The sequence below is a fragment of the Nycticebus coucang genome, chromosome 10 (assembly GCF_027406575.1).
Source record: "Nycticebus coucang isolate mNycCou1 chromosome 10, mNycCou1.pri, whole genome shotgun sequence".
Taxonomy (NCBI): Eukaryota; Metazoa; Chordata; class Mammalia; order Primates; family Lorisidae; genus Nycticebus; species Nycticebus coucang.
Genome location: NC_069789.1, coordinates 17,901,449 through 17,915,739, shown reverse-complemented (window position 1 = coordinate 17,915,739; position 14,291 = coordinate 17,901,449). Strand labels below are relative to the sequence as shown.

The following is a 14,291-nucleotide window of genomic DNA, read 5'->3' as shown; positions in this document are numbered from 1 at the left end:
CTGATGGATTTGCCCCTGTAGGTCAACTGGCGCTTACTCCTGGCAGCTTGCAGAATCTTTTCTTTTGTCTTGACTTTGGACAGGTTCATCACAATGTGTCTTGGAGAAGCTCGGTTAGAGTTGAGGCGACCTGGGTTCCGATAGCCCTCTGAAAGCAGTGTGTCAGAATCTTTGGTGATGTTTGGGAAATTTTCTTTTATAATATTCTCTAGTATGGCTTCCATTCCTCTGGGGCATTCTTCTTCCCCTTCTGGAATTCCTAAAACTCGTATGTTGGAACGCTTCATAAAGTCCCATAATTCTGACAGTGAACGTTCTGCTTTCTTTCTCTTCTTTTCTGCCTCTTTTACTATCTGAGTTATCTCAAAAACTTTGTCTTCTACCTCTGAAATTCTTTCTTCTGCATGGTCTAACCTGTTGCTGATACTTTCCATTGCATCTTTAAGTTCCCTCATTGACTGTTTCAGTTCCTTCAGGTCTGCTATATCCTTTTTATATTCTTCATATCGTTCATCTCTTATTTGATTCTGTTTTTGGATTTCCTTTTGGTTATTTTCCACTTTATTAGCAATTTCCTTCATTGTTTCCGTCATTTCTTTCATTGTTTTCAACATGTGTATTCTAAATTCCCTTTCTGTCATTCCTAACATTTCTTTACAGGTGGAATCATCTGCAGTAGCTACCTCATGGTCCCTTGGTGGGGTTGTTCTAGACTATTTTTTCATGTTGCCTGGAGTTTTCTGCTGTTTCTTCCTCATGAGTGATTTCTTTTATCTGTTTCCTTGCCCTAATTTTCCTTTCACTTCCTCTTGCTCTTTAAGTTCTTGTGCCTGTGGACTAAGGGTTACAGGACCAGAAGGGTGAGAAGGTTGAAGAGCCAAAAAGGGATGAAAGAAAGGAGGACTGAGTGATAAGAAAGAAAAGAATGATAGAGAAAGGTGAGGGGGTGGGTATAAGGAATATAGACAAAAAGAAGAGAGGCACAGAAAGAGGGAGACAGGGCAATATAGGTGTACAGTAGGGTACTTTGACACAACCTTAAAAAACCCCACCTTCTGGGGGTGCCCAGTTGGGTGGTTCCCTTGAGGTCAGCAGCTCTTTGCTAACCTGATCAGACACAGTACCCCACCTCCACCAAGTAGAGAGGAAAGACAAAAATGCTATAAATCAAACCAAAACAAGCAAACAGAAAACTTTACGGGGATAAAATTGGGTGAAAAACCAAATGATAGTGGTAGAAACACTAGCAAAAATGAAGTTCTAGTTATTGAAAAAGGCAGCAATGGGAAATTATAATTAAACTAGAAAAATTGAGAAAGAAAAAGGGATCTGTATGGAAAAGATTGAAATTAAAAAACAAAAGATCATCAACAACGTCAAAATAAACAAAAAAACCCAACCAAACAAAAAAAAAGAAAAAAAATACACAACCAAAAACAAAGCAGTTTGTATATGTTATTGAATATTGTCTGGGCAACACGTGGTCTTCTGGGGTATGAGATGTTAATCACAGTTCTGATACGACTGGAGGCTGCTGATTTCTCAAACCCCAGCAGGTAGACACCCTAAATCTCTCTTCAGCCCACTTAAAAGGCACTTTGAACTTGTAAACTTGCTGAGCAGAAGCTTTCCCAGCTTTCTCGCTGGAATCACTGCTGAAGTGGCTATCCACTTACCCAGTGTGCCAAAACTGGTCTCACTCTGCCCCTGAGGGTTAGGGCTGCAAGGCGGCTCAGACTCCACCCTTAGGCTACTTGGTTGCTGGGTTACCAGCTCCCACCCGTTTCTAGCTCTGGGACCCTGAGGGCGGAGCTTGCCAGGGCAGATCACTGACAATGGTTCCGTGTGACCCACCGCCAAACACTATTAGCTCCGTCTGGCTCAGCGGCTCAGACTGGGGCCCTAGACAACGGCCAAAGTTCTCCGCACTCCCGCTCAGGCCCTCCCCAAGGCAGTTCAACTCAGTGCCAAGTCCAAGGACACCAAAACAGTTCACAGTTAAGGCCTTTCTGGTTTGCAGTCTCGCTGCTACTGAACTTACAGTTGTGGGCGGGTTTAGACGGATTGAACACACGCGATCACTTACCGGTTTTCCACTGTTTTAGTCCTCCTCTTGGGGTCCAGAAGTCTCTCGCTGACTCCCTGTATCCTCACAGGAGTGATGATAGGCAGATCCCACCAGCCAGAGATGCCTGGAGTCCTATCTCCCCAGACTCACGGTGCCCAGATGCAAGGAAGCTGTTACTCGGCCGCCATCTTGCTCCCAGCCATCTGGACCTGTTAATATTAAGGGATGGGCAGTGTCATGTTCCAGAATTAGAATAAGGCTGGAGTGACTCCACAGGCATTCCGGTGCCTGAGGTAGGATCCAGGAGTCAGTGAGGGGGCAGATGACCCACTGCTGCTATAGGGCCTGTTCCTCATCATTAGGCTCTCCTGCTAATGTAATTAGCATCACAAAGTTTCATGTTACTATTAAGTATAATTTCTACAATAACTAGTTTCAGAGCACATCAATTTGGTGATAATTTGATAGGGATATTTATAGGCATTTGAAGTACTTTTTCTTGAATACCTTTAACATTCACTAATTTAATGGATGAGGCTATCAGAAAACACATAAAAATGCTAGATTGAATATCTGATTGCTTCTACTTTTCCCCCACCATTCTAAATTGAATGTGGGCATGACTTTTGTGGGAATAATGTACAGGGAGTGTACAACACAATTCTTAGTTGATAGTGACTTTGAAGCAACTTTTCAACTTGTGTTGTAAGCTTTTTCTCAATGTGGAATTCTGTCTTTGCATGGAGTCTTTTTTAATGCCTCCTCCTGCCTGCACTCTGAGCTGAACAGGAGACAAGTTGGTGGATAGGGTAAGATTTACAGTATTTGCCTTGTTTTCTGTATGCTGAGGTAGAAGGCACTTGGCTCATCAAAACATAAAGGACTGTCCTATCTCGTCATTCTGAGATTTTGCCAACTCTGAAATGCCTGGGTGTCTGTGAGGGAGAATCCCTCAGTCCCCTACTGTCCGCTTCTGTCCCCATTCAGGTTGTTGTGTGGTCACCTCAGAGCTGAGGCCCATTGCCCAGGGTCTGGTGGTGACAGGGAGTAGCCCAAGTAAGAGAGAATGGAATAAATTCTTGGGAACTGACATTTCTAAACACCTGCTGACCTCCCACCTGGCCCTCAGGCATTCTGAGTCCCCATCCTATGTTTTGCTGTTGGTCCAGCAGCCACACTTAGCTGACACGGTTTGTGTGTGTGTGTGTGTATCTCTTCCCACAAGCAGGTAGCTGTTTCTTCCTTCCCCTCAAAGAGCATCGTCGTTGGAGCTGATGGGGTCACGGCCTGTCTTGTTCACTTGTATCCACAGCACTGGGTACAGCTCCTTGCACGTGTCAGGTGTCTGAGTATTTGTTGAATAAAGGAAGCAGCTAGGAAGAGTGCTGATAAATGCTTGCCAATGGAGTGAGTAAACCAGCACCGGGGACCTGGCAAGTGGGGGAACACAGGATCAACCACCCCCAATTTGCAGCCTCAGAAACCCACCTTGGTGTGGGTGATAATTCTACTCTAAATTATCTAATTCTGATTTTTCACCACCAGCACCTGGGCACCTTCCCTCCAGCCCCAACACAGTCACCAGCAACCACCTGGGAGTGAAGCAAGTGTAGAATTGTGTATATGGCATGAATCCAGGATAGTGCTGAAGAAGTGAAGGGAGGACTTAAAACTCCTTAAGACAAGCTATACTCAGGGCACAGCAGGGCACTTGCTGCCCTGTGTTAAACTCTTTAGATGGAAAGGACTTCTGCTTGTGATAATCCTTTCATGGTCACTTCCTAAAAAGTATGAAGAAATGGGCAGGGGGGATGGGAGTCAGCCATTAAGCAGGACAAGCACACATCTCGCCTCTTCCTCCTGCTGGACAGTTCCTAAAATTCACCACACACGTTTCTTTCTTCAAGGGCAGAGCCCTTAGATAAGAGCTCAGAATGCAAAGCAGGTATCCACGTTAGCCTAACAAAGACTTTACAAAGTGAAATAAATCAACTGAAAAAAATTCCATATACTGATTCTCCTTTGTTGTTTATTATTCATGTCACCAATGTCACCATGCTGTTCTTCTACTACAAATGATTAGAAGTTGGCAGTGTAACTATTAGTTCAGAAGGAAAGAATTTGTGAAAAGTTTGTTGCCAACATTCTTAAAATGTTTACTAGCTTCAGAAAAATCTTCTGTAATGATGTTGCTGCTACTAAACAAATTTATGCTATATTACTCATCAAATGTATTCAATACATTGTATTTAAAGTTAACCTTAAATGATTTGGGGGATAAAAGACATTTTTTTATCAAGTCTAATTAAAAAAAATTTTTTTTTATGGAACAAATGGAAGGATACATGAAGTTTATGATCATGCTGTCATTCACTATACATTCTCAAAACAGCACAATTTGGTTATTTCAGGGGAAGAGTGTGAGTGACCTACACGAATGCAGCGCGTCCTCCTTACCGTGGTTCTGGGCACCCCCATGTTTTAGCTGTACTGTGTCTCCGGCATGGTGCACACAGTAGCTGACGGCAGCGCAGGTCCTTCATTGGGTTCTCAGTGGGGAAACTGAGGCCATAAGCATTATTGGGACAACTGAGAGACTAGCACATGGGCCGTATGTTAGATAGTTGTAGTATATTACTGTTGGATTTCCTGAATATGATAATCACATTGTTAATAATGTGAGAGAAAGACCTTATTGATGGGAAATAAATGCTAAGATATGAGTATGATGTAATGATGCTTCGAGTAATTCTGAAGTGGTTCCGAGAGGAGCATACACATCGGACAGCTAAGTTTGGGAACTCACCCTAGAGTAAGTGCTACACCCTCATTGCTGAGCACCACTGCGGTCATCTTCCAAGTGTTCCCTCTGGGAAGCTGTCCAAAGCAATTCTGGAACTCTTTTTCCGGAATGGCCGTTTATAGCTGTGTTGTCGCAGGTCTGACAATTAGGTAACACATCCTAGAAAAAGTGCTTTCCATGGTGGACGAGGCCCTGGTGTCGTGCTCAGCAGGGGGTTCAGAGTAGGATGTGTCAGCACAGCAGGGCACTTGCTGCCCTGAGTTAAACTCTTTAGATGGAAAGGACTCCTGCTTGTGACAGTTCTTCATGGTCACTTTCTAAAAATTAACTATATTTATGAAATGGCTACCCTATACTCTACACTGTTCCCAGTGCTCACTGATACTTACTCTGATAATCTTCAGGGCAGCCTTCGGAGCTATCCCCATTTTACAGATGAGAAACTGAGGTTAAGAAACTTGCTCAGGGAGCGGCGCTTGTGGCTCAGTCAGTAGGGCGCCGGGCCCATGTACCGAGGGTGACGGGTTCAAGCCTGGCCCTGGCCAAACTGCAACCAAGAAATAGCCGGGCGTTGTGGCGGGCGCCTGTAGTCCCAGCTACTTGGGAGGCTGAGGCAAGAGAATCGCTGAAGCCCAGGAGTTGGAGGTTGCTGTGAGCTGTGTGAGGCCACGGCACTCTACCGAGGGCCATAAAGTGAGACTCTGTCTCTACAAAAAAAAAAAAAAAGAAAGAAACTTGCTCAGGGTCTCTCACTGGTTAAGTGACAAAGCTGATACTGGGACCCAGGATATTTGGGTTGTACTTGAATGTTTTCTGAAAGTAAAACCCACCTACCTTCTAAACTCTGACAACAGTTACACTTTTTCATATTCATAAACTAATTTCTAATCTCTGTTTTACTCACTTTCATAAAACATTATTGATCTTTCTGATATAAAAAGGTATTTAGCATTCCAAGTATACTTCTAGCAGCTGCCACTTAATTTCTCAGTCAGGGATTTTTCTGGCCTTAGTTTGACCACTAACTTATAAAATTTTCTTGTTTTTAGGGGTTCTGTCTGTTTCAGCATTGCTGCTGTTGTAGCATATGATAACGCAGCAGACACCCATGTCACCACCACCAGGTTAAGGACACAGCATTGCTGTGTATGAAGCTCTGCCTCCTTCCCAATCACAACCCCTTCTCTTCTCCCTGGAAGAAGCCAGTGACCTGGATTTGGTGATAATCATCATCCCCTTTATTTATATATATATAAAATATATATTTTCCTGAACAACATGTTTTTTAGTTTTGCCTGTTTGTGAACTTTATTAAAATACTGGCTCATAGTCATCATATTCTTTGTGACTTGCTTCTCAACATTACTCGTGTGTTTGTGAGGCTGCCCGAGTTGTCTGTAGCCTCAGTTCATTAGAGTATTCCATGTATTTGTTCATAGTTATTAACTGAATGCCCTTCTACTATTGAGGACTTGGGTTTCTACCATGGGGGAGGTATAAAGGTCTGTGCTTCTAATCAGCATTGTTCCATGCTTGTAATTGTACACATGTAGCAGTTTATTCAGTGTATACACTTGGAGCAGAATTACTGGACTGCATGCTCCGCTGGTGCTCACACCTTCGTAAGTAACGCGCACACTGTCTTATCAAACCTGCTTCTCCCATCAGCAGTAAGAGAAAACTCACTGCTCCAGGATCAGTAGGATTACCAGGCGTCCCACTTTCCTCTTCTGCTGAGCACATCATGCTGTTCATTCCATTATGGTTTGCATTGGCATTTCCCTGGTACACCTGAGCTTGAGCACCTTCTTTGGCGGTAAACACATTCACCGTTTGAGGTTCTTCTTTTTGAAGCATCAGTTTCAAAAATGTTTCCTCATTATCCTATTAAATTTCCCCAGTGATCGTTTAGCAGACACACAACTCACCCATAAGCAACCTTAGCCTACATAAAATAAGGCTTTCTATAGCAAGCTGCATGGTTGAAAGAAGGCTTCATCTGCCTCACTGTGCCTGCTTTTGCGCCCATAGAAGGACCTGAGCACTGTAAAGCCACGTGGCTCTGTTTGGCCATGTGCCAGCATTGCTGAAATCTGACTATATTACAGCTTTTGTCTGTTTTTCTCCTCAGTGGTTCTCACCATTCAGGAAGCCCTTCAGCTCATTGTTCAAAAAATACTGGGTCTCTGGATACATCCAAAGTGTACATCGTGTCTCACAGCAGCAGTCAACAGGTTCCCGGGTCTGCATCCAAGCCCTACCACAGACAAGGGGCAGTAAACAAGTATGTCATTGGCTGGAAGAAATCAGAAGGCAGCCCGCCCCCCGAGGAGCCCGAAGTGACCGAATGCCCTGGGTAAGGTGGCTTACTGTTCATTCCAGGGGATTGGCTAATTAAATGCACCCCTCACACACAAGGGGGGAGATGATTCTGAAGAAGGATAATCTAAAAGTTATCTTTTCAAAACTCTAATATTGGTATTTATATTTCTTTGTTTTCTCTTTGATTTTTACATGAAAAATGAAATCTATGTTCTTTGTTTTTATATTGAAAAAGCTATCTGCAGTAGAAAAGTCATAGTAACATGCCAGGGACATGAACCTAGACTTGCTGTTAAACACACAGGATTGAGGGCAGTTTGAACCCCACAGAGGTGCTGTGTTTTCTTAAAGTTGCTGTGTAAGTGACATCATCATAGAACAAATATTGTCCCTAACTTTAGTATGGCTTCTCATTTGCCGTCAGTGCTTAGGCTTTTCGAGGCTACAGTGGGGGAAGGATGCTTTGTATCTGTTTGAAAAGAGAAAAAATACTGATAACTTCTTTTGTAACACTCACAAACACTGTGTGATGATGCCCTTGTGAAGAGACAGGTAAAGAAATCTCATTTGTAGGATGCAGAGTAATGCTGCTCAGAGCTTTTCACATATTTGTTTGCCTTTTTTTTTTTTTTTTAAAGGTTAATCTGTGCTAAATTTCTAGGCCACTGTGTCTTGGCACACTTGTGAGTGATAGTGTCATCAGGCGGTCGGACACGTGGGCATCAGTGCTGGGTGGTGTCATCAGGCTGTCGGACACGTGGCCATCAGTGCTGGGTGATGCCATCAGGTGGTCGGACACGTGGGTATCAGTGCTGGGTGGTGTCATCAGGCGGTCGGACACGTGGGCATCAGTGCTGGGTGGTGCCATCAGGCGGTCGGACACGTGGGCATCAGTGCTGGGTGGTGCCATCAGGCGGTCGGACACGTGGGCATCAGTGCTGGGTGGTGCCATCAGGCGGTCGGACACGTGGGCATCAGTGCTGGGTGGTGCCATCAGGCGGTCGGACACGTGGGCATCAGTGCTGGGTGGTGCCATCAGGCGGTCGGACACGTGGGTATCAGTGCTATGATGACTCTTCAAAAAATGCCTAGATTTTTAAGTTTGGTCAATGAACTGGTATTACATGTTTTTTTGTTTGTTTGTTTTTTCCAGTTTTTGGCCGGGGACAGATTTGAACCCACCACCTCCAGTATATGGGACCGGCACCCTATTACTTTGAGCCATAGGTGCCGCCCTGGTATTACTTTTTTCTCTTAAAAAATGATCTCATATCTTAAAATACATCTTGCATGATAATGCCTTCTAAATTAAAAATCATTTTAGTACTAAAATTAAACATGAAATCTCTTTGGTAAAAAAAAAATCATGCACTAATTGCAAAAGACTTCTTTAAGAAGGACTTTTATAGTGATCACTGTACCTTTCTATTATAAATGCAATTGTTAAAATGACACATTGGTTGGTATTTCTGCCTAATAAGAGTCTTCTGAGTAAGTCACAGAAATTCACTCGAAGCCTTTTTTAAGTTCTATGAATATTTTTTAGAAGCATTTAGTATGCTTTCCTAAGCACTCTGTCCAGGCCAGGCGCTCTTTGGGAGACTCAGGAAAGTGTGAAAGGATCCCATTTGGACATGCCTTGTGTACAAAAGCCCAGGGTTTGTGCATTTTCACTCACCGGCTTAATGGCACTGACATTCAGGGAAACGTTCAGGGACGTTCAGAGACAATGTGAGAAAGGGATTTGTGTCTCCAGGTTGAGGCTGTGTGCATGGCCAAGTAGACTCGGTGTGTGCCCCTTCCGGGGACTCCAGCTGACCCCTGGGGTGCAGATGGAGAAGGGGATATAGAAGCCTGTCATCCTGCCTCTGATTTTGTGGGGGAGGATTTGGGCTCACAGAGGTTATCACAGAGGTTGGTGCTGGGATTTGAGACCAGGGCTCCTGGTTGGTGTAGCAGGCATCCCAGGCCCTGCCGGCAGCATGGAGTGTTTCTAAGGGGTAACAAGCAAGGATAGATATCATACATGTTCACAGTACTTGGCCTTGAATTCTGTTTCACCAGTCTCTGAAAGGTAAGCTTAGAAAGCTCCCAGCCAAGCCCCGCGTGTCTGTACCACTGACAACTAGGGAACTTGTGTCTCATCATACACAAATAGAAAATCCACCGGGCTCTCCAGAAGTTTCACATAGGCCAGTTACTGCTTTAAAATAACACTGTAATGCCTTGCTGATGATTTGTGTTAATAACATAATCTTAACAGTTTAAAATAATTTAAACAGGCAGTTCCGTCTCAAGCTTCTGTTGCCATTCATGCTGTCCCGTCTGCCTAATGTCCTTCCTGAGGCTCTGGGCCTATCCCGCACCCTCTCAAAAGGGGCTTCTCTGTACCCTGTAGCCTGGCGGTTTCCACAGTGACGTTTCACTCAAAAGGTCACCCGTGCCTGCACACGGGTAGGCACACATATCACACAGGCACGCACCCCACAAACACAGCACCCGCACCCCGACTGGGTGTCCTCTGCATCAGCTCTGGACCCTGTGTCCTCGCCTCTGTACTCACACTGGTGTACAGTAAACCCTTGGAGGATACTTACGACGTGTCATTGGAGAAGTTTTTTAAAAACTACTAATTTAGCAGAGAAAGCTTATGATTTTCATTCAAACATACAGAAACTAGAGTAACACATCGTAATCATAATGATAGGTATAATGTTTTTACCTATCTGGTTATTAGTAAGAGTCGGCTTTTCCCCTGGGTCTTTCCCAGAGTGAGCAGGGCCTGGCGCTGTTGGGCACTTCTGGGACGCACTCTTCCTAGGGCCGCTTCGCTTTCCTTCTCTGGCTTCTGGGCCTGGCGCTGTTGGGCACTTCTGGGACGCACTCTTCCTAAGGCCGCTTCGCTTTCCTTCTCTGGCTTCTGGGCCTGGCGCTGTTGGGCACTTCTGGGACGCACTCTTCCTAGGGCCACTTCACTTTCCCTCTCTGGCTTTGTGCACAAACTCTCGTTGGTCTTGGGTTCTTCTTGTAGTTCCTATTTGCATGTCATGCCATTCTTGGGACAACCAAATCTTTGGTGACGATCTAAAAGTCTGAAGAAACTTCTTTTTCACAGGCGCTGTTTACGTTGTCAGCATAGCTTGTGCTTTAGGAAGTGAGAGGTGCACACACAGCCGTCCTACCTCAGCAACAAAGCAAAAGCTGTAGATGATCATTAGATGATCATTCTTAATTTTGAGCATGTCTTGTGTAGCTTTCCTACCGTACTGATCTCCCAGGGACCTATCATACTGTGACAAGATAGCCTTACTTTTGAAATAGTCCTCTCAGAGGCACAGGACAGTGACATTTAGGTCACTGTAGCTGCGGCCGTGGCCATGATGCCTCGAGGGTGGTGCTTCAGGTTGCGTGGCGGAGACTGTTTGCCTCCACTGACGGCACAGCCGTGATTATTTACTGTGTCTTCAGCTATGTTTGGTTGCTCAGATAGTGTTTCCCAATAAACCTTTTTAAAATGATGCCCCAGTTTTCAGTATGTAAAGGAGTTAAAAACAGTAATTCAGCTTGACAGTCTTTTGTTGTCTATAAATACATCTTTGTATGCTGATAATTAAGGGAGACAGCTGCTTTATTTATCCAAACAGCTTTTGTGGAATTGCTGATAATAACACATGCTTGGAACATGCCTGAATCGATTACTCTTAAACCCCAGGCTCTCTCAAGGGAGAGAACTCTTGTTACCTGGGTCTGATTGTCCAGCCTCAAGAGATGAGATCTCTCCAGTGAGAAGCATGAGAGTTGCTTCAAAAGACATATGATAATCTCTGATGAATTATTGAAACCATGTTTTCTGATACAGATTAGGAAAGGGAAAACGGCTTTATTTTAAAAGTTGGCTGTATAGGTTTTTTTTCATCCTGGGCTTTGGGGATCTAATTTGTTCCTGAATTATTCAGAAATCTGTCTTTGTAGTTGAGCTCATTTCACAAATGTGAAGTAGCTTGGGGTTCAGGAACAAACGAAGCAGAAGTGAACTGACTTAAGAGCTGAGTGTATGTGTGTGTGGACATTGAAGCTGGTTACTAAGTTTTCATTCTTACAAATGGGCTCAATTTCCACTCTGTTTGAACAGGATGTATGGGGAGATGGACGTCATGGCCACGGCAGCCCAGCATCAGGCAGTGGTGGGAGATGCTGTTGCAGAAACCCAACATGTTCTGTCAAAAGAAGATTTTCTGAAATTGATGCTTCCTGACAGCCCTTTGCTGGAGGAGGGGAGAAGAAAGGTTAGTGACTTTTGAGGGGTTTTGAAGTTATCAGAAACACTAAAAAAAAAGTCCAAAAAACTCTAAAGAAACTCAAAGGTGTGCAGGGCACTCCCGTGTGCATGGTCTCTGGTGCCTCCCAACAGCCTGGTGCCTCCTTGACCATCTCTGATTTTTATTTATCAGTAAGCAAGGGGGGCCTAGGAGAGCTTATGAAGGGAGGTGTTTGTTTTTGTTTTTAATCTCAGAGCTAAAATTCAGGCAGAGCGTAAATCCCAGCTGCAGCAATGATTAGCTGCGTGGTTTTATGGTAGTGCCTTGGCCTCTTAGTCTCAAGATCCTAATCTGAAAAAAAGGAGATTCTAATAATGGAACAGTACAGTCCCTAGACGTAACTGGTGGTCATGAACAGTGTCTGTTAAAATTCACACCATCTGACTTTTGTTCCAGAACTCTAGCTTCTGCTCCAAAGTGTCCCTCCTTAGTCCTATTCCGGAAACAAACTGGAATTAGACTTGACACTGCCTGCAGGCATTATAAATAGGGTGGAACTAGAATGCTGCCATTTAAAGATACACAGAGGTCACAAGGGATGCCTGTGCTTTAATCTTACAAACTAACCCCATGTTCCCAGGTTTAATGGCATTCCTCCGTCATTTACAATGTAGTAGTCCCTGATAACATTAGATTACATATTGTTATTAATTTCTGTTTCATTATTATTACAGTATGTTAACTCACTTTGCCAAATAATGTAGAGTATTCAGGGGACTTACAGGCAGTTCAGTCCAATCACCCCTTTTGGCAAGTAACTGAGGCCCCAAGTGGTGAAATGTGAAGTCCACATAAATGTTGGGTGCCAGAGTCAGGAATAGAATTCTCGTCTGTCAATTTCTAATCCAGCACTTACTCTTGTTTCAAATGAAAAGGAAAAAAGAAATCAGGCATTGTCATGTTGACCTCTGTCAGAGTAAACGGCAAGTCTTTGTGTTTCTGTGTTCCCCATAGTAAAACAATGCTGCAATTAACCTAATTGTGTTTTAGAATAACACTCTAATTAGATACTACCTCAAAGGTGCTTTAATCTAATACACTGTAATCACGTTCTGAAGAACCTGCTGGTGTGTGTGAGGAGGTAATCCCCTAATTTAGTCAGGAATCTTTTTTTAAACTTGTATCAAATCATGTATAAGGAACTGTATGTGCTCAGGTGCAAAGGCAGACTATGGTAGGAAGAGTGCAAATAGCTTTTCTTTTTGTAGGAATGAACTTCTCCTGGGCATGTTTTTTCCTTCTGAGACAAATCAGCTCCTTTTCATAGTGTAAATGTGGCTTGGTACCATTCATCAGTTGGGAAGTCATGGCAGCGTGGAAGGACACGTGTGATAGGAGTATTTTTAGTCTTCTTGCTTCATTTACAAATGTAAATAGCCATTTCTGTATTTGTTTGATGTGAACATTCTGCCTTTTACTATTGTTTATGTAAAAGGAATGTGGTTCTGTATGCAAAGGAAATAGTTGGAGATTGAGACTTTATGTAACGTTTCTTAAATAGTTCTCTGCTTCCTTAGTGAGAATTTTTCTTATCCTATGATTTAACACATAATTTTAATGACTCCTTCAAATCTGATTATGATACATTATTATATCTAGACCTCCAACAATTACAGACTGTTGGGAGTGATACTTCTAAGTGGATAATGAGATTTTACTGGACTGATAACCATGTTTTATACCTGTTTGTTTATATGGCCTAGAAAGCTTCAGTGTTCAAAATTAGTTTTTTAATTATTATTTAGATTAGATTGAACTTCACATGTAGTTGATTGGTACAGAAATTGCCTAATATTAAAATGTAGTCATTTCAAATTAAAATCAAGCCAGCACTACGTATGGCTTTGAATAACTATTGCCTGAAATGGCAACCTTATATATTTGCAGGAACTGTCACTGGTATAAGTTTATGGAGGTTTCATTTAACATTTCAGAATTAATAAAGCTGTGCATGTCTAATTCATGATAATATCTCCCAAAATGTCAAAGGAGGAAAATGTAGAATTCAATAACTATACCAAAGCTCTGGCACGTTCGTCTTGATGGCCTGCGTGCCTGGTCTAGCAGTCCTGAGCTAACAGGGAGAACTCACAGAAGCTACCACAGTAGTACCTGAAACCACTGGACTTCGTCAAATAAATTCCATGCTTTCTGTTTTTTAATGTCTGCTCCCCTCCCCCCCAATCTTGTTTAAACCCTAGTTTTCGTTCTACGGGCACCTGTCTCCAAGGAGGTCGCTGTGCCGCACGCTCTCCGATGAGAGCATATGCAGCCACAGGAGAGGGTCCTCCTTTGGCAGTTCCCGAAGTTCCATCCTTGACCAAGCCCTGCCCAACGACATTCTGTTCAGCACCACGCCACCTTACCACAGCACACTGCCTCCAAGGACCCAGCCCGCACCCAGCATGGGGAGCCTGAGAAGTGAGTGAGGGGCTCAGCTGCCCCTGGCAGCCCTGGGTTGGACTGGTTGGGTAGCACCTGCCTGCGGGCTCTTCCGATAGTGCATCTCCAACACAGCTTGGGGGCTGGTTGCTTTTGTTTTTTAATATACAGGATGTCCACACAGTTTGTGTGCAATTTAAAATAGTTTTACATTGTAGATTGCACACAAACTTTGTAAACACCCTGTATATCATTTAGTGGGTTGTTTTTATTATTTTTCCTTTTAAGTAATTTTGAAATATAAGCACCCAGAGTGGACATTTCAACAAAGTTAGGCAATACTACCTATTCTGAAGGAAATTGAAAAATTGGTATTAGGCCCTTGTATTCAGTCCAA

General features: G+C 43.5%; 1 protein-coding gene across 8 annotated transcripts in view; it reads left to right on the top strand.

Moving 5' to 3' along the window:
• SIPA1L2 (signal induced proliferation associated 1 like 2) overlaps positions 1-14,291 on the top strand; it is a 241,747-nt gene that overhangs the window by 196,386 nt on the left and 31,070 nt on the right. For all 8 annotated transcript variants that reach the window (XM_053605857.1, XM_053605858.1, XM_053605856.1 and 5 more), the window contains exons 15-17: positions 7,003-7,227; positions 11,326-11,479; positions 13,714-13,933. In XM_053605857.1, the coding sequence (XP_053461832.1) occupies positions 7,003-7,227; positions 11,326-11,479; positions 13,714-13,933 (599 nt within the window). The remainder of the gene's footprint in view (positions 1-7,002; positions 7,228-11,325; positions 11,480-13,713; positions 13,934-14,291) is intronic.